Source organism: Pecten maximus, chromosome 16 (assembly GCF_902652985.1).
Source record: "Pecten maximus chromosome 16, xPecMax1.1, whole genome shotgun sequence".
Lineage (NCBI taxonomy): Eukaryota > Metazoa > Mollusca > Bivalvia > Pectinida > Pectinidae > Pecten > Pecten maximus.
In genome coordinates this window covers 24,021,312-24,042,566 of record NC_047030.1, presented here as the reverse complement: position 1 = coordinate 24,042,566, position 21,255 = coordinate 24,021,312, and the positions used below count along the sequence as shown (strand labels likewise).

Below are 21,255 nucleotides of genomic sequence, written 5' to 3'. Positions count from 1 at the left end.
AATTGAGAGTTATGATTATTTACATTGTTTTAATTTCGTTATCCTCCTTCTGAGCTATATGTATTCGTTTTAAAGAATCTGATAAGATTTTCATGTGAATTCGTTTAAAACATCTTAAGGGTAATTTAGTCGATAGATTGTTCCATTCATCTTGTTAAATGGTTAATTGATTTTCACTGTGAAGTGATCATGAGTAATGCTATTCTCGAACATGTCCTCATTCATGTACATACGAATTTGTTAGCTTATTTTCGTTACTGCATGTATGACAATGGTCCATTGAAACAAAAGGGAGGATTGCACACAATCCTTCCTTACGTAACGACAACCATAGCTGAGAATAAAACAAACGGTTTTCTGTAACATGAAGCTACACAAGCTTTGAATCCTTGGTACCGTTGGTTGTTTTTGTATGGTGGTGGCAGGCGTGAGAAATGGCAAGTGTTCGAGAGCAATCGTCGCCCGGAATCTCCTGCAATGGTGCTCAGTGACGAATTGTGTTGACCAGAAACAAACATACAAAATCAATATGGAGTAGGCTTTGTAACATCCAGCTACTCGGCAAATACAGCAAATACACCAGAGTTGCCAAGTGTCATCTGGTCTTATCTTCATGTAGATCCCTAGGGGGCCTTCTTTATTGTGGCAGCCTCTGTACAGGGGCTTCGCAGTAGAGACTGCTGACAGGGGGTTCATCGGGCTATGGATTGTGCAAAAGACGACACATGACATTATCACATTTTAAGTTCAGAGTTATATACAACAGCGCCAACAATAAATTAAGCTACATCATACATAACTCTACAGCTATTTCGTCCTTCTAGGATGCTAAGGGCTTAAAATGTTGAGGGGAAGGAGGAACTCAAAATTAATGTCAAATTCTCGAAATAGAAGTGCAATAGCCTTATAACTCAAAATATTTTAAATATTTGATTATTTATCAAAATATCGCCAAGCACATGTAAATATTTTTATATTTTGAACCATTCCAGAATTATAACATGTTACGGCAAATCTCTTCAACTGAAGTCCACCAGTGGTTGCTTGTACCTGCAATCTCAATGATTGTACATATAAGCATCTGTCTATACAGTTTCAGAGTTATAGATGCAGAGGGAGGGGGTTCAATGGAAATGTTTGAAAGCTACAGACGGACAGGTTGTCCCATAAGTAATAACGATGAATGGATTAACCATAAGGGATTCTGGAGACGCGCTACATTTCAGAAGTTACCTACCGGGGACCCCATGCTTATTTTAATGAAGGAAAAGGGAAAAAAATTGAACGAGTCTTTATTATGAAATGAAAGTATCGGAGTGTAAATTTGAAGAGAAAGACCCTGAGAAGAGATATTGTACGACAGTTTTTCGAAATATATCTTGATCAGCAGATTTGTCACGATGCCAGACGAGGTTGACATCGCCATTTTGCTTCTTAACCTGCCTATCGTAGGTACGATCACTTTACGAGTATAACACTATACACCATAAAGACAACATCACGAAAGAAGCCGGATTATCACAATGGCATTAGCACACCTACTATATGTTTAGGTAATCCTTTGTTCTCTGAAAAAGAAATGTAGAACAATCAGAGGAATTCTCGGTTTGAGATTGTGTACAATAAAGATAAATAGCGGCAATAACTAGGTGATAAAGACCGTGTCTTTTGTCACAGAACTCAACAAATGTTTGTATGTAATTGTTTCCACTTACCTGTTTCATATGTTTGTGACGATATAACGTTAACAATCAATAGTCAAAATAGCGTTTAGAGGCAAAGTTTGGATAAGAGGTACATGTACATTATAACACATGAATATGCAGAGAAAAGGCGCATGGAACAAAGACGATTTCACAATACACGATTGTGTGAGTTCCCATTGTCCCATTTCATGGAAGAACATCTTATATGTGTCCAGAGTTTCGAATAGATATAAACACCTAAATATCAACTGTGTAAATCCTGAATGTTGACCTTCCTTAGTTAATTTAAACGCAATATAAACCACTTCTTACATATTTAGTAATGCGCATTTGCCAAAATCGTCCCATTTCCTTATGAGCTTATTTTCCTATGATTCTCCTTGGTATCTTGTAATAGATTTTCTAATGAAATAATATAATATATATGCCACACTCGCGTTCCTACGTTGCAGGCGAGTTTTCCATTTTTGCATTAGTCTTTTTAAACTAGCATAATTTTCAGCAATTTACCGTTTCCGTTTTAATCTAGTTCTGAAGATAGAAAGTTCGTTCCAGATTCACTGATTACGTTTTCTGGTTGGTTTTGAGCGTGGTATAGATTATGGCGGGGATGGTAATCTGGCATTGACATGAATCTTACAACATAGGGTATACCTTGACACAGGCTTACAATATTGTCATCTATCTTTTATTTAAGCCAACCAGACTAACAGAACATGCATACCCTTTACTGTGTGACCTCATCGACATGGCAGCCATGCTGGCGCATTGTTTAAGTATTTCAAAATTAAACTGGAACCTGCATTGTGTGAGTTGAAGTTGTTACTGCAACTCACATCCATGCACATCCCCAGTTAGGACAAGTCTGTGTTCCTTATGCATGCCACACGTCCATTACGCGTCATTGATGGCCGTGGTCGGCCAGGACGATAGATTATCTTGGGAATTCGTTCACTTCTTAATAATAAGACCAATGGCCATTGGTCTGACGAAGGCCAATTATTCTTCCAAATACTGTTGAGCATCGTATCGGTTCTCTCCATGCTGCAGATGATGAATCGACGGACTCGTACAGGGTTTCTCATAGGACACGCGGTTTCGGTACAATTCGATTTTTCTCTATCTGATCACAGTTGTAATTGGATTAGAGTACGATTCAGGTTATGGCAGTACGGCTGCCTTCATATTAGAGGAATCAAGCATTCATTAAAATATTGAGCACTGAGAAACTCGATATAGTACATTATTGAGTATTGGTAATTACTCTCATTAAAACAGGAACCATATTACGATTCTGAGACTGAATGATTTATTAGTGTAATATGTTTTTATTAATATACAAAACTATTTTATGACTTACCTAATGAGGACGTCGTTAAGCAGATCAGGAGACACTACTATGACTGACGCAGGATTGGTGCAACTTAGATAAAATGAGTAATCTAGCTAATGGTATAATCATCTCGCATCGCTTTATAGCAGTTAACCATAAACATGTACGTTTTATTTACTGTAAAAAGTATTTTGTTTGTTTGGTTTTTTGTTTTTGTTTTAGTTTTTTAGTTTTTTTGGCCTTTGAATATATGGGACATTCCGTCAAGTCTCCGGAAGGATAATTTCAAACGCGGCCCTTAGTTTGCATGTACATGTAGATAGGTTTTGTAAATATTGAGACATTTAGAACAAACAATAAACTATTTGATTGCACGTGGTCATTTAAAAAAAAACCCGGACATTACAGGCTTGCGTTAATGATTTTATCTAAAATAAAATGAATTTTCAAAATTATTTAAAATAGAAATATACGTTTCCATAGTATCTGTGTTGCCGGGGTACCAGTAGGGTGAAATTTCAATAGCATCCGTGTTGTTTTGTCTGATTATCAGAATATATCAATATTTTATTATATTGTTGGAATGGGTTTAAAATTGCAGATATTGAACTGTTTTATCGGTTTAAGTAGTAGAGTATACGCTATCGGTGATTATTTACCTAATCAGGAAGCTACCAAAATCGAACAAATTTACTTTCTAAAAATAGTCGTCGGCCGATTTCAAACACATAAAACTTTGCCGGTTAACTGAAAATCCCTCGAGATCAGACCTTCTCGACGGGGCAAATCTGAGGATCAATACAGCAAGCCGTGAGCTGGAAGACAAATGATCTAACACTACCAGAGATTGATCTAACATGTAATGATGATTTATTCATGATATAAAAAATTCCCCATGGGAGCCCCAGATCAAAGGAGGTTGATGGAACTGCTTTGTAACAATCAGAAACAAAAGTGGAGTGTATTGGGGAGAATTCCGCATATATCACTGCTGGGCTGTGTGTGTTATTTAGTTCGCATTCAGAGTCTGATAACAAGGGGCGATACCAGACATTTTTTGTTTTTCTGTTTCTTACATTAAAGGATTTCTTGTAAAGTTTGACTCAACAAAAAAATGCCGTTAGTTTACTTCAAATATGTACACATATGTAAACAAAATCAATGGCCGCTGGTTGCACTTCCCACTTCCGGTCATCACCCGAGTGATTGATCCGCAAAATAGTGTTAAATATGTTGCCTTTGGTTAGTAACTTTCAGCTCTCCTCCCAAAGAGAGGGTAGGCTTAAGTTGTCATCATGGCGTCGGTGTCGGCTTCAGCGTTGGTTTCTAAATTTTAAGTTTTTGGTGCAAAGGCATATGTAAACTCCTTTCTAATTGAACTAATATTTGGTTGCAGGGTTGCTGTGGGGATAAACTATTATTTCCTGGGGTCAAATTTGTTTCGTAATAATAATAATTTCAATCCTTTCCACAGTGCAAAACCTTATTTAAACTATGTCTTTTATATATATATCAATATGAATGTATTACAAATGTATAATATAGTTTCCAGTAGGTGAATTCACTCCTAATTCTCGTGTGAGGTAAAGAGATTTATTATACCTTATGTAAGATTCTCGCCTTATTATTGGTCAATTCCTAATCACATGACCTGAAACAATATGCAGTGTCAGAAACAGCGGTCAACATTGCCGTGGGATATTGCAATGTTCCCCGATCCGCCCGAAAACGCACGATTGTTTCTTACGGAAAATCCCGAACATTGAGAAGGGAGACAATTCTTACAAACGCAACAGTGTAGTTTTACATAGATAAAGAGAACTGTACCAGATAAAACAGATTTTTTCACTAGAACATTTTTCTATTCGGTATAATAAAATAAATAGTGCCCTTGTCTGAGGGGAATATGGAGGATTGTTTCCCCTCGAGAACATTATCTTCCCTCGCCTATCGGCTCGGGAAGATAATGTTCCCTCGGGGAAACAATCCTCCATATTCCCCTCAGACAAGGGCACTATTTATATAATACAATATGGGGCGAGTTTTGTACCGATGAAGGTACTCTTGATTTCCCTAGCATTCGCAATATCATTCGCTAAAATTAAAGTGAAATTACACTTGCAGTGTAGTTTAAAATAGTATATTATTTTCATGAATCTTTTTAGCAATCATTCTTCATATTTTTGTATGTTTCGTATTTTATAGGACACGAGATGGCGCCGTGCCCGGCGGAGGCGGGATCATTTAAATGTAAACAGTGCTCGGACGCCACCTTCCAACCCGACAGAAATGTATGGGGTGACAAGTGTCGTCTCAGGTAAATATCTACGACTTTGTTTATTAAGGACAACCAGAATCTGATGAAACAGTTATATATAAATGACGGTAGTATATGGGTGTACATTTTCAGTTTATATATTGATTTTAGTAGTTTTTACATATTTTTATCTATTTATTTATCTCCTTCTTTATTTTTGGAAATATTTCACCTTGTATATGATAATGTTCAGCTTTGGCCGCTTTTTTCAGTAATTCAAAAATTTAACACAATATTTAAGCGTAAGTGCTGTTTATAATAGCTCATTGTCATAATTTTTTTTCTGATTGACCTAGCTAGTGGCTGAACATCACATTTTCAAAACATATTGTTTTCAAGCTATTGTTGCCATGGACGATGTGTTTTGGTCAATCCACTTCTTCTAAGATTTGGAACGTAATTGTTTTCATGATTGATTGACATAATTCACGAATCTTATTTCATTGTTTTAATATTTATTGTCTTGCTATTTTCTGCTACAGAAAGGTGTGTAATTCCCGCCCAAACATGACCTACAAGGATTACGGCAGTACCATCAGGGACGCTGACTGCAAGTGTAGTCCTGGCTTTCACTTCGAAAATATAGACCAACGCGCATGCGTACCAAATAAAGTCTGCGATAAAGGATATGGACAGGGCGATTATGGTAAATAACTGAAAATATCAATTTCATATTGACATTGAATTGATAGCAACATTCAGATTTCGGTAAAGAATATTTCAAAATGTATAAATTATTAACTCGAGCGGTATTGATAATTTTTTTAAATGATTTCTATGGAATCAAATATCTTCGATGTGTCATTTTGCACTAGCAATATACCATGGTTGGCCAGGTTTTAGTTGTCATCTATTATAGTCTCTTCACAATGTATATAATAGATTGCACTTCTCACTAGCATAGTGTTGAAGCCGAGCTTTTACTTAATATAATAAACACATACAGCTCGTGTATCATATACATATCCAACATAATACTTGGTTTCTACCATTTAATTATATCTACATATTAAATTTATATTGACTTTTTTTTTTAATCTTCTCCGCAGGGAAATGTGAAAAATGCATCGACATTAATATGTACTCTGACAAGAAGGATAAAATCCAGAGATGTCAGCCCCTAACAAAGTAAGTAGAGTCAAACTTCGTTAACTCGAACTCGGATAACTCGAAGACCCCGTTTAACTCGAAGTACTTCTCCGGTCCCGACCAAAATCTTTTTTTTTTCTTAGTAATATTTCGAACTCGGATGATTCGAAAAACTCGGTTATCCCGAAGTAAAATTTTGGTCCCGATATTATAAAACCTATGTAAAATGTAGTCTACCGGTTATCCCGAAGTTGAAATCAGTTTTTAAGCAAAATGTGTCCGAAGAATACTCATAGTACGTACCGGTAAATTGTTTACAATTTCGGGCACGGGAAATATCCCGTTTTTGTTTCGGTTTGTTATTAAATGACATTAAACATACCTGACTATTCTTACTGTAAAATATATCTGGTATTGGTAGAATATTGCAAAGGATCATTTTTGGTTTCGTCATTATTATGTTCTGTAGGCCAAACAAATGTGCTTGTTCTTATATTCTAATCCTCCCTCCCCCTCCCTGTTAGTTTAAAAATGGTTAAATGGTAAAATAGCTTTTAACGTAACTATTCAAAAATCGTTATTCGAAATCGAGATTCCTGGATTTAATCTATTGAATTGTCAAATAGCAATGTTGCAATTTAAGAAACCTTGTCTTTCCAAAGTTGGTTTGTGTTTTGTAAGATTGAAGACTTATCGATCATTACACGACCAACAGCGTTCCTTACGGACAACTCAATGATCTCGTACCAAGAGTTTCCACAAAGAGAAATATATTTCAGAATCTGTAGTGAATGTCGGCATGTAAAATAAATGTTTCATTGAATGTAGTCTGTTACGCAATGGGAATAGTTGACAAGCTTTCATGGAAAAATCGAATTTGACTGCGAGCATGCAAGCCCTAAGTCTATATATCCGGACCCACTACATACGATGTACATTACTCAGTATCTGAAGCCTGCCTCCAGGGCATACAGGCACGACTTCCCAAAAAGGCAGCATTAAAATCGATTTCTCTTTTATTTTTTAAACATCACTGTTCAGTATTGAATGTAAGCAACCATACTTTGTAGGATCTGATATTTCGGATTGATTAAGTTCTACAGTAAGAATAAATAGTAGAGTTGTCATGTTGGTTCAGCATTAGCTGGGATGATAATTCTCAGCACAGCAAATTCTCGTGTAATTAGAAACGCGAACGCACTACGCAGAATTTCAGGAACTGATTATGCTAGTCACGTTGTTGTGATTTTGACGTTCATGTGTCTTGATTTGTTGATGTAGTGTTAAAAGTGTCTACATTTTCATACGATACAATCAGAAATCTGGCTTTATTTCAAGTTGCATCTTAACAAATTTGAAGGAAAATTATATTAAGGCTGTCGAGTAAATGTAATTAGAATGAGTGTGTAGGGTAAAGCATCTTTATTAGTTTCTTCGAAAACAATTATCTATTTTAGATACAACACAAAAACAGTCCGATACACTACATAAAAAAGATCCCAACACACACAACATAGAGACACTCTCTCACACAACATATAAACACTCCCTCACACAACATATAAACACTCTCTCACACAACATATAAACACTCCCTCACACAACATAGACACACTCTCTCACACAACATAGAGACACTCACTCACACAACATAGCAACACTCCCTCACACAACATATAAACACTCCCTCACACAACATAGAAACACTCCCTCACACAACATATAAACACTCCCTCACACAACATAGAAACACTCCCTCACACAACATATAAACACTCCCTCACACAACATATAAACACTCCCTCACACAACATATAAACACTCTCTCACCCAACATAGAGACACTCTCTCACACAACATAACATAAACACTCCCTAACACAACATATAAACACCCCCTCACACAACATACAAACATTCCCTCACACGACATATAAACACTCTCTCACACAACATATAAACACTCTCACACACAACATATAAACACTCCCTCACACAACATAGAAACACTCCCTAACACAACATATACACACTCCCTCACACAACATAGAAACACTCCCTAACACAACATATTAACACTCCCTCACACAACATAGAAACACTCCCTCACACAACATAGAAACACTCTCACACACAACATATAAACACTCCCTCACACAACATAGAAACACTCCCTAACACAACATATACACACTCCCTCACACAACATAGAAACACTCCCTCACACAACATATAAACACTCCCTCACACAACATATAAACACTCCCTCACACAACATATAAACACTCCCTCACACAACATAGAAACACTCCCTCACACAACATATAAACACTCCCTCACACAACATAGAAACACTCCCTCACACAACATATAAACACTCCCTCACACAACATAGAAACACTCCTTCACACAACATATAAACACTCCCTCACACAACATAGAGACACTCTCTCACACAATATATAAACACTCCCTCACACAACATATAAACACTCCCTCACACAACATAGAGACACTCCCTCACACAACATAGAAACACTCTCTCACACAACATATAAACACTCCCTCACACAACATATAAGCACTCCCTCACACAACATAGAGACACTCTCTCACACAATATATAAACACTCTCTCACACAACATAGAAACACTCTCACACAACAAATAAACACTCCCTCACACAACATAGAAACACTCTCCCACACACCATAGAAACACTCCCTAAGACAAAATGGCAACACTTCCTCACACAGCTATCATTTATCGTACTTTATAACCTGTAGAATCGTGTACATACGTCACACCTGCCTCTTTCACAGTTTTCCACTTCCACCTTATTATCTTATCACAAGCATTGGAAACATGCGGCAAAACAGGCCAGCCTGTCGGCACCTATGGTGAATACTCATCACCTTCTATAAATAGCGTTGTTTCACATCTTTTGCGGTTCTTTCTCCGTTTGTAAGACTCTACTATCACTCTATCAGGTCTTATACATCGCTCTAGCAGAATCTTGGTTCAACTCTTTATCAGACATGTTACGAACGCGTGTCTTTGTCCATCAAAATACATGTTACCAAATGTTTAATGTTAATTCATTTTCCTTGAAATTATCCAGGTACTTGTAGATATTTTATATGTCGCAGGGTTCACCTGTACACAACATATGAGTCTTTCCGTCGCTTCCTAATAGCTGCTATCTGACATTGCTACATTGCCGAGTCTTACTTCACACTTTTCTCTTGTCTCGGAGTAGTGACAGGTGGAGTCCATCTCTGACACTCCAATACACTTTTCTTTTTCCCTCTCTATCTTATCATCCCTTACGACTTCTCCTTTTGATAAGAATATCACTGTTAGATTCATTGAGGATTTAGATTATATAAAACCTATCTTGAGAACACTATCATAATATCTGTGGATAGTTGTGACTAGTACCAAACCTCTGTCAGGATATTCATTGATGCCGAAAATTTAGAATGTGTGCATGTGTTTTGGAATTCTTTGGATAAAGTAGAATTTTTCAGCTCGAGTGTTCACTGGTAACGCTTTTAAAAAAGGATATATTTGCCATTTTGTGTCATTTTGCAAAAAATATATAATTATGATACATGTAAAATTCGCTGTAAAATTTCGAAATCAATTATTTTTAATTTAGTGGGAAGATACAAACTTTAACTTTCACTATTGGCTATAGGATGATGTTCAACAATCCATTAAAAATTGCAATAGAACGGGGATATCGCATTTTCGCTTTACTGGACCTGTCCAGAGCTCTAAAACAGATGTTCAGCCTCAACTATTTCAGATTAGGGAGAATTAGCTGCAAATTAGGTGTCAATTTTCAACCTCTTCTACTACAATCCATAAGTTTTTAAGATTTTATGTGATGCAAGTTTGACAGTAAAATTTGTTTTTTGTTTGACAGTTGTGAGAAGGACAGTCGATGTACTAAAACAAAGAGCAATGGGACATTTGACAACATATGTGGGATCAATAGAGTAAAAGGTAAGTACAACACTTGGATATTGTATTAACTAACGCTTAATGCTTAATCAGAAGGTTCCAACAAAGGATTGTACAATGGATATCCACACATGTCTATACCAATTTAAATTTAGATACATTTGAGTCATACTTTAGATAAACGGCATTATACGACTGTTTCGCCCATCGAGGACTCATTTATGATGCTAAAGGCCTAAAGTATTGATACCGGAGAGTTGACGGCGGAAACTTGGAATTAACCCATCAAATGTCAAAATCTCGATGTGGGGATGCATAAGCACCTTAATTCATTAAATTTTATAATTATCAATTTTGGATCTTAAAAGAACATTCATCACATTGGTATGATTTGAACTGTGCCACTATCTAAATAAGATAACTGCTATGATAGAAAATTGAGACACCGTCTTTCGAAATATTTTCAATACCCAATTTGGACAGCTCTTATCATAAAGCTACAGTACAGGTACAACATTCATCTGTTTAACATTTTGAGAGGGTACAAAACATGTTCAAATGGTAAAGATATTAATGTTTGAAACAGATCTAAAGGCGATGTTGAAAAGTGAATGAGAAAGAGTTACTTCACCACCTCCAATGTTCCGCTAATGTACACATCTAATGTACTTCACATCTGAATACTGCTAAAGCAAGAGTTTTACCAAACATCCACTTAGCAACACACATGTTACTCCCCTTTGGGTCTTTAATAGAGCTGTGTATATTCCCTAGGCTCTTGAATTCAACAAGACTAGATGAAAGTGAAGAGACGCGGTTTAAAGCGAAAATAATCAATCGTTTTAGCTTTGAGAGTTTAAGAAGATGTTTTGTTTCTTCATTGTTACTATAAGATTATTGCGCAATTTACTCTGCTGCGTTTCTATGGCAACCGCTTGTTTTTGCAACAAATGAATTGTTTTGACAACTATGAGGGTATTGAAATCTCGAGAAAATGTCTTGGGTGAGAAACGTACGTAGATAATCAAAGGTTGCCATGCAATGTTATGGGAAATGAGAACAAATTACTTGAAGTGTTTGCATGCTGCAAGCACATAATTACGAGTGTTTGTTTCATGTGATTAGTACCATTTTGATGAGTTATTATTTAATAGTTGAGATGGTTTGAATTAATTTGAGACAATATAATGGTGCATTTATCAAAACATAGGATACAAAATATTTTAGGGGAGGCTATAACTTAGCAATAAATTGTGGGTTAAAAGGCAATTTTTGAGTGGTTGTTTTTAGTCACTTTTCATGGGATAACGCTAACAAAGGCAACATTGATTACATTTCTGATAAATGTGCTTAATACAAAGGTTGATATTGTATTTAAGGGGTTGTTCTATTTTTAGCTATCTTCGACGAATAAAGACATGCAAATTATAAGCCTTGACATTAATATTAAAGTGGAAAGTTTGTTTGTTTCAAAATATATAAATATATCACGTTCCATAAAAGGTATGGTAAACCCACGAAAATTCCAGCCGTCAGTTAAAAAGCAGTACCAGTACGTGTTTATTTATCTGTTCAGAACCTGTGTTGGGTTCAAGGGTACAGTTATAGTCCAATATCCTGATTCATTACAAAGATGAATCTTATGATGGAAATATCATTGTTACATTTTTAGGAATACTATTTTACATATTTTCGTTTGTATTTTTAATTTTTTTTTACAGCATTAAGATTTTAAAACAAATATATGACTTTATCATTACTCCTTCCTCTCTTACAGATGTTTCAAAATGTGAGAATGCGACTGCTGATAATCAAGTGGGAAATGGTCAGGGCATCCTTAGTACTGGAGCTATCATTGGCGTCGCCGTCGGATCGGTCGTTCTCATCCTGTTCATCATACTCATCTTCATCTGTCTCCGACGCCGACGGCAATCCAGAAATGTTGAGGACCCGCTTACTGAGGACCAATTCAAAAAATTAATGGAGCGAATCATTGAGAAATCAGACGAGGAGGAAGCTTACTGTAAAAAAGGTAAGGCCTTTGGAATTTAATTCTATAAATAATGTTTATTATTATGGGGCCGAGGTGGCCGAGTGGTTAAGATGTCCCGACACTTTATCACTAGCCCTCCACCTCTGGGTTGCGAGTTCGAAACCCACGTGGGGCAGTTGCCAGGTAATGACCGTAGGCCGGTGGTTTTTCTCCGGTTACTCCGGCTTTCCTCCACCTCCAAAACCTGGCACATCCTTAAATGACCCTGGCTGTTAATAGGACGTTTAACAAAAACAAACAAACAGACAAACAAACCTAATTTAGGAGAGGAAATAATTGTAATTAAGATAATTCCTTGTCGTTTTGTTGATTCTATTTAGAGTTGGAGTTACAGGTTCGTTCACGCGTTTGGATGCTGAGGGGTTCTAATGTCATAGGGTTTATGATATTCATTTGAAAAATGCAGGAATAAATTAAAGAAACATAGTTTTGTTTCCGTTCTTATAATCGATTTTAAATAGGTATTGACGATTATCTTCTGCCAAATTGGTATAATCGTACCGAAAATGATAAAAAGAAAAAATCATACGATTTTTCATAACAAATTATATAGTTATATCAATTAAAACGGGCAGTATTTTGCTAGGATATGCCTTAGCGGCTTTGCCTTTAAGAATAATCTACAAATTTCAAAAAGAAAACGTATACAGGAAAAGGTATGGTATTAAACAATAAAGTTGAAATTTTATACCAGAAAATTGAAGATGTGTTTGCGTGACTGAAAGAAATTCTGTATATATTAAACTGTTTTGTCTATGTTTTCGACCTTGAAATTCAGCGATGCGATGTGAATTTGTGATAAACACATTCGTGAAATGATACACGTGTAAATGACTTTCGTGTTGGTTTTTATATACATCATTATATTAGTATCAAGTTATATCCTAAATCGAATTGTAAAGATAAGCCAGCCGACCATAAAAGTAAATGAAAATTATCATTGTATCTAATATAAATCACGAATCATCGTATCAACCCTGTTGTGGCTACACTGGTTAGTTTAATGCACGTTTGGGAAGCATAAGTCTGTTTTAAGTATAAACTGATTACATATAATAGACTATAGGAGTTATCTACATTGACTACTACATGATTTAGAAATAATATATATAACTTGGAGAAAGTTCAAAAATCATAGATTTGGAGAATGTTATAAAGCTAACGTGAGATTAATATATACATACGGGGAGGTGTATCGCAGGTGTCTGTAACATACCTACATCGACAGTGGACATCCGAGGAGGGGCTGTCATATAAGTATACAAAAGTGGACATTAAAATAGCGTGACTGCACATCCAAACAACCCGGCGTGACTAATGATAGAGATTCGATGTCGCGAAATCACCGTATTTTGTCCTGTCAGACGTCATCCACATTTTATGTAGGTAAATCGTAGGCTACTTGAGCTTTGATATTCAGCGATTCGAACGTAATTATACGAACGTCACTTGTGGAATGTTTTTGCCCCTAACGTATTCTGTTTACGAGCACTTGACATACGTAACTTAACCTCAAATTTACTCGGTGATTTCTTCTCAGACACGAAAGGATGCTGTCGTTTTTTGTTACCTATAAATTCATTATTACAGCTTAATAGTAGATATATTTAATCACGTTATCGATTTGAAAGTGACTTTAAAGAGAATGTTTTTTACGGCTATCTGGTTTTAATTGGCTTAACAACATGATGACAGGTTACAGATCGTAATAGGCGTGTTATTAGACAAATCCTTTCTTAACATGAACTTTTAAGTGTATTTAATCTAATAATAATCTTCATTGAATTTTTATCTTTATCAAATTATTTCTATACTTTTCGTTTAAATCCCAACACTTGTTAAAACGATACCTAAGGTATAAAGGTGTCAGTCATCATACGATTGTTCAGCAGTAACTTATGAAAGTTTCGACATTCTCTGTATCCTCACCCCAATGGTAAAAAAGATCTGAAATCATTTTTCATCAAATACTGTAAAAAATAAATAGACGGAATTTATCTGAATAAAGGCATTATTTGTTTCTGTTAATGTGAAGAACCGGGTGTTGTGTGTAGTTCTGGTAATGAGTAGTTGGGGTTGTTGTGAGTAGTTAGGGTTGTAGTGAGTAGTTGGGGTTGGTGTGTGTAGTTGTGGTTGTTCTTTGTGTTGTGTGTAGTTATTGTGAGTATTTGTTAGTGTTGTGAGTAGTTGTGAGTAATTATGATTAATTGTGGTTGTTGGATGTGGGTCTTGTTGTTGTGTTGTGTCCCGGTCAATGTTCAGTTGATGTTTCGTTTTCATTGCTGTGTTGTAATTCCGTTAATGTTTAAGTTCAATCGTCCTGATTATATCATCACATTAACTATGTGTTACAGTGCTAAGTGCGTCGTTCCGCGAGATAGAGGATAGGATAGACAGACAGAAGTGGTCTCTCGCCCAGGAACTCTTCAGGAATCACTACCAACCCGCCATGTACGAAGTCATTGTTGATAAGTACAAAGGTAAGAATCTTGATTTATTTATAAAATGGCAAAGTACTTTGACCACTGTTGATTTTTTATGACCCCGGCATGAAATGGAAGGGGGGGAGTGGGGGGGGGGGGGGGGTATAGTGTTACCCATGTCCGCCCCGTCCCCTGCCGTCAATATATAATGTAACAAGCTAATCACTTAATACTATACTTCTGACATTGGGGGTATCAAGTGGCAGACATTTTCTAGTTTTTAATTCAGTTCTTCTGAATACATACTTGCCTATTGAGAGCATTATGATGTGTTTACTGAAATGAATTGATTTTGAATGTTATTTTGGCATTTCAGACAAAGAGTGCATGTTTGCGTTGAATGGCTACCTTCAATGATTTTGATATTATTTTGGTATTTCAGACAAAGAGTGCAAGTTTGCCGTGAATGGCACCTTCAATGATTTTTATATTATTTTGGTATTTCAGACAAAGAGTGCAAGTTTGCCGTGAATGGCTACCTTCAGGACTGGCGGGAATATATGGGAGAGAATGCCCAGTCCGTACAATTCCTGTTTAGATGTCTAAAACAATGCAGACGGGAGGACATTGTGTACGAGATCTGTAACAAGTTCAGAGAAGGTAACAAACTTACCATGCTGTATGTTAAGAATATATATAAATAGTTCTATACCAAAAGCCATCATATCCCAATAATCACCAATTTATCATAAATGAAACATTATTCATTTACAACAATTGCCAAAAAGAAAGTTGGTAAGAGAATTTGTAATTTGTTTATTCATCTGCAGTAAACTGTTAAAATAGACTATCTCGGTACTTTTTACGTACATATTTGAATCATTGAAAGAGAACTGATTGGTTCCTGATCTTTGTCACGTGTTTTAATGACGATCTGTCTTTCTCCAGGCTATCCGGAAGTGGTAATTGACGCAGAAGCACAACTGGAGAACGGTGTGGTGAAGAAACGCAAGCCAAAGTCCAGTTACAGCAATGGAATCTTTTCCTCTCTATTCCCGTGTTCGAGCTGTGGTAAGCATAACGACCACAGGAGCGTTAACAAGCAAGAGAACAATGAAACAAAAGACAAACTGTTAAACCTTGAATCATCTCCATCTAAAGAGGAGAGTATGTGTGGAAAAGACGTCGACCTTCAGCCGCACGAGGCCGGTGCTATTTATAGAGATCGACCGAGTCCTAGTGCGCCGGTCATAGACGAGGCAGGTCACGTGCACGTGGCGGTTCCATTCAATCGTGCAATGTCGTTCCCAATACAGGCCAGCTCGTGATCACGTGATAAATGGGTCACTTGCATCAGATCATGCCGCATGGTAAAACAAGAAAGGCGATCATTGCTATTGTGTTCAAGTTTCATTCATTTTACATATAGGATCAAAGATCCACGTAGAAATCATGAATACGGTATGGAGATTGTGTACTGAGACTTCCCCCAGCATACGCAAGTGTATGTGATGGCGGTCGTTTGTGTGTACATGTATGTTTGAAAATCTAAAACTGCCACGGTATTAATCATGTGCTGACAAAAATACCGCAAGGTTCTGTACAAAACGAAATGGAATGGAAATGATACAAAGAACTTGAATCCATGATGTTGGTCGGGGAAAAGTATAAACTGATAACAAGAAAGGTAACATTTTGCCGAGTTTTTTTGAATTAGTTAAATTGATACCTTACAGGATCAAATGTTGATATGGACTCGCTAAAATGTCCAGCCACAACAAAGTAACTCTATTTCGGAACAAATGAAAAAAACAATGGTCAAGGACTAGTTCTGCAACATAATGCTATATTTGTCTGTTGTGGATATACAGTTCTATAAAAAAAGTGTGTTTTGTATTCTTTTAGTTGAACTTCTGAAAAGAATATCTTTATTGTTACATTCGCGTAAATATTAACATGTATGAACAGTTTGTAGGCATGAAGCATGCCTATATCGACAGCCCCATTCATCTATGATGAAATATACGTCATCAGTGATAGGACCTGTCATCAGCAACGTCATCAATGATGGAATTCGCGTCACCAATGATGAAAAGTGTCATGTCTCCTCTTCATCAGTGATAAAAAGATGATGTGATTTAGCAACTGAGAGTGTACGAATGTGTTTCAGCGAATATAGAAATTGTATGGACATATGTGAACTTTTTTTAGACTTTTGTTTAATATATTGTTAGCTTCTGGGATCAAGTAATCAATCATATTGTGTGAAATGAGTATTTTTCATCAACGTTGATGTCGTCATCATTATTATTACTGAAAATGTGCTGAAATAAGCAGTGCTGTGTAATGATTATATTTGTTTATGGATTATCAATTCACTATCATCTGAAGAATGACACATGTCCTTCGATATCAACATATGCTCAATTCGGATGTGGAGTTAGAGGGACTGACGAGCAACGTGAACGATCGTTATAACGATACGAATCATTACATTTTTCATTTCATTTTGTTACATGAGGAATTTGCAATATCGAACAAGGAATTAAAAAGGACATATTTGTTGTTGCAGTAATGGTTGATGTACATGAATGTCTCGTCGCGTCATCTTTCATAATACCAGCTAAAATCACGAATTCATTTAATTGGAGACCTGGAGAAAATCTCCGGCGTAATTTTAATTGATGTTTTATTTCAGTTTTTCGGACACTTCAGAACTTGATAACATGAGTGATTTTAAAAGTTTCATGTCAATATCTCTAGACATAAAGTTTCGATGAGACGTAATGATAGAATAGCAGTGATGCTTTAGTGCATATCACGTGATGCTTTAGTGCATAGAGTTCAACCATATTTTGTATGCAACTGTCATAAGAATGTGTATTTTCACTGATTCTAATAAACAAATCAGGGGGCACATACTCGTGTTAATCGAATGAAACAGTGGATAGTTCGCATATTCTTATCAAAGAAAATATTCGAGTAAGGCGAAAAACAAGTCAATATTCCCGAGGATGTTTCAATCGTCCTGAAGCTGAACAGACAATAATGGCGACGATTACACTTGGTCACGGTTGTTAAAACTCTTGAATCAATGCTGAATATCTGACAGGTAACTAAACACGTGTGGGGTGGTAATGTTCAGCTTAATGCATTAGAATTGTACCCTATCTTCCATCTCCCACAAATAACCAGTAACATGAACGCAACTCTATGGAGATATCATGTCTGTTGTGCATTTCGTTCCTAACTAGCATTTACTGTCCGTTATCTACCCTAATTAGAAATGATAACCCAGTAATAATTTAAACCCTGACAAGACCAATCCCTATCTTCTCGTGCGAGTGGCAATTCCAGGATGTTACCATGGAAACCCAGTGTAATAACATGTCATTGGAATATGCGTCGTGTCGCATTTGCCGATTCCTCGTGGTTTTTATATCGCGTGAGATAAAACTGTTTCCTGAAGGACGTTATCTTGCATTACTTACCTGAAATATAATTATTTGTAAATGTGGTGTGGATAGAGATATGCTTCACCGCGATTAAAGCTTATCTGTATTGTAATTTTGTTTGTCAGGTGCTTTAGTGGAAATTAGGGGAATTGATTTTAAGTGAATCCTGTGTTTCATAATAAATTTTTTTTTCCCCGATTTTTTTTTTTTTTTTTTTTTCAATAAAATCGAAGTCGTGCCATACTCGGCATTTGTCCATGGCGTTTACATCTGAATTGTTAGAAATACATCACTAATGTATACATTTGTTCAGAAATCACTTATTACAAAAATGCATTTTGAGATTGAGATAAAACTACTCGACAATTCTATAAAATTTATATTAATATATTTCAAATTATATAGAATTCCAACAATTCGTATTGTAAGTTAACATGTAGTATGATGAAATATATTTGCAATCAGTGACAATAGATAATTTGTCAGATATACAAATTGATCTTTTTATATTGCAATATATCTGTTTGCTAAATACTGCTATTATTATGTTTAATTCAAATATCTAAAACTAATCTAGAAAGTATGTGCTTTGTTTATTTCATATATATATATGTATTATGCGTTAGTTTTTTATATTTAGTCTCACATTCCATCATAAGACTTTCTTTTTTCTTTATATATATACTCAGTCACTTATGAATTTCATATCTTATAACAGAAATTTCATTTCACTGTTTGCATGTTATGAATATCTTGCCTCGTAACAATAGCATTGTTCCCTTGCTTGCCAATCACCGAGTATACGATTAGGCCAAACCTGCTCATTTTCCGTGTGAATATCAGATCATATGTGAGGCAAACATCAATACGTTCATACGAAAAATCTCGTTCATTGAAAACGTTTAAATCCATACGTTCTCACCAACACTGCACCTAAAATCATCCCGCGCTATTTCCGTGAACAGTGAAATACATAGATATCATCAAAATAAGATTATTTATTGTATATGTCTACACGTATTTTCCTGCTGATATTAGCGTTGCAATATATTTCCTCTTTAGTCCCAAAGTGAAAATATCAATATGGCGATATTTTAATCTTACCTATCCCATCCCATACCAGGTGTTGTACGTTGAGATTTAGACCTATTCTTTTTACGTTAAATCAATTCTACACAGTTCAAATAAAATCTCAGATCTTTTGTTTTAAAAAGATATCCCTCACAGATGATGTGATTTCTGCTTATCAATCAAATAGCTATCATCGTAACTAACTGTACTTTGTTCAATACAATGATCAGATTGCTTTTTATGATATCTTGTATTTTTTTGCGTACGACGTCATCATATGGTGCGTACTTGTGATAATGTGACTAATGAAATGCTTACTGTCTATTATACAAAACTGGAACTACTTGTTTTCCTTATATGTACCGTGTACTATATTACTTGCATTTTGTCCCATTGTTGGGGGAAAGCGATGTTGGTTTATGAATTAGCCAAATAAAACATATTTTTGATTAAATGTTGTTTTAGTTTTTATATGTGCATGGCAGTGGAATTAAACAATAACAGCTTTAACCAATATAGCAGTTCAATATATGATTTACTGTTAATTAAACTTCAGTCAAATTTCGTTTTCTCCAACTCGAAAAGCCTGCTTAACTCGAAGAACATGTAAAAAAAAAAACAGTTTCAAAAGTTGAAATATAATCGGGATATATCGAAGTTTTTTCATGGCCTGACTTCGAGATAGCGAAATTTGGCTCAAGTCTTATAAACCTTTACCTGTATCCGGTAAAAAACTTAGCAAAACATTCACGAATGAATAGCTCATTTCGAAATTAATTTAGTAATCGATATGTGTCGAATAATGAATAAACTGCAAAATACAGTTGTTTCATACTTCTTGGACATTTCATTAGTGGTAGGGGTCATAAAATATTGCAATCCAGAGAAAAAAAAGTTAGGAAAAATCGGTCTAAACAGGAGTAAAATGTTAAAATATAGCTACTTGCACTAACCCAAACATTTCATCAATCTGATGCCGATTTTGATATTGGATAGTATATAGATAATCCCTAATACATGATATATCCTGAACAGGAGCCACTTTTCCTAATTACTTAATTACAGGTGATATGCAGGGTTACAAAAACGTCTGGGACTATTAAAACATCAGTAAGCAAATCCTATCTCCCGGCAACCTCAAACGACTGTCTAAAAGGACCTCTAAGCCAAAACTATACCTTTGATCCTTACAGATATATGAGTCGGTATGGTAGATTTATGTAGGTCTACTCAAGATGTTTTGTGAGTTGCATCTACATGTATTCATATTTTGAATCATAGCGATGTGAAAAGGTTTTAATAAACACTGACGCCAGAATTGAGGAAAACGGTGACTGAAGCCAGATTAAAAGAATGCAAAGTTTTGTATAAGAATAAACATCTGCTGATACTAAGGATCGACTACAATCGGTGATAAACAGCTATAAATAGTTACTGGTACTGAAAAACCAACATATTCCAAACGACCACATATTGATAGGGTATATACGACTTGACACAAATTGTATAAAATACCATCCACGGTATAGATCTATATCATGACAACCTCACAACAAATGCGGAAATAATAACTGTCCTGAAAATGATTGCCTGGTAGACCGGAAGTTACGTAACAGATATCCAGACGCTTGACAATAGAACTTATTGGTTGAAAAGACAAGGGGCGAATTTGTTCTCCTAAAACCAGTTTTAGTTTCGAACCGGTTCTGTAAACTTTCCATTTGTTGAGTAAACCAGTTTCAAACCACATTTAAACTGAAACCGGTTCATTCATTTGTTTCTGATAAACCTAAACTAGTTTATTAAACCATTCAAACCACCACCGGTTGTGGTTTGGAAG

The 21,255-nt window shown here is 35.8% G+C and overlaps 1 protein-coding gene across 5 annotated transcripts in view; it reads left to right on the top strand.

Moving 5' to 3' along the window:
* LOC117344554 overlaps positions 1–19,869 on the top strand; it is a 158,022-nt gene extending 138,153 nt beyond the window's left edge. For all 5 annotated transcript variants that reach the window (XM_033907335.1, XM_033907332.1, XM_033907333.1 and 2 more), the window contains exons 3-10: positions 5,245–5,356; positions 5,839–6,002; positions 6,406–6,484; positions 10,376–10,455; positions 12,191–12,445; positions 14,821–14,946; positions 15,397–15,549; positions 15,838–19,869. In XM_033907335.1, the coding sequence (XP_033763226.1) occupies positions 5,245–5,356; positions 5,839–6,002; positions 6,406–6,484; positions 10,376–10,455; positions 12,191–12,445; positions 14,821–14,946; positions 15,397–15,549; positions 15,838–16,217 (1,349 nt within the window). In that variant the 3' untranslated portion in view covers positions 16,218–19,869. The remainder of the gene's footprint in view (positions 1–5,244; positions 5,357–5,838; positions 6,003–6,405; positions 6,485–10,375; positions 10,456–12,190; positions 12,446–14,820; positions 14,947–15,396; positions 15,550–15,837) is intronic.
* Positions 19,870–21,255: the final 1,386 nt, after the last annotated feature.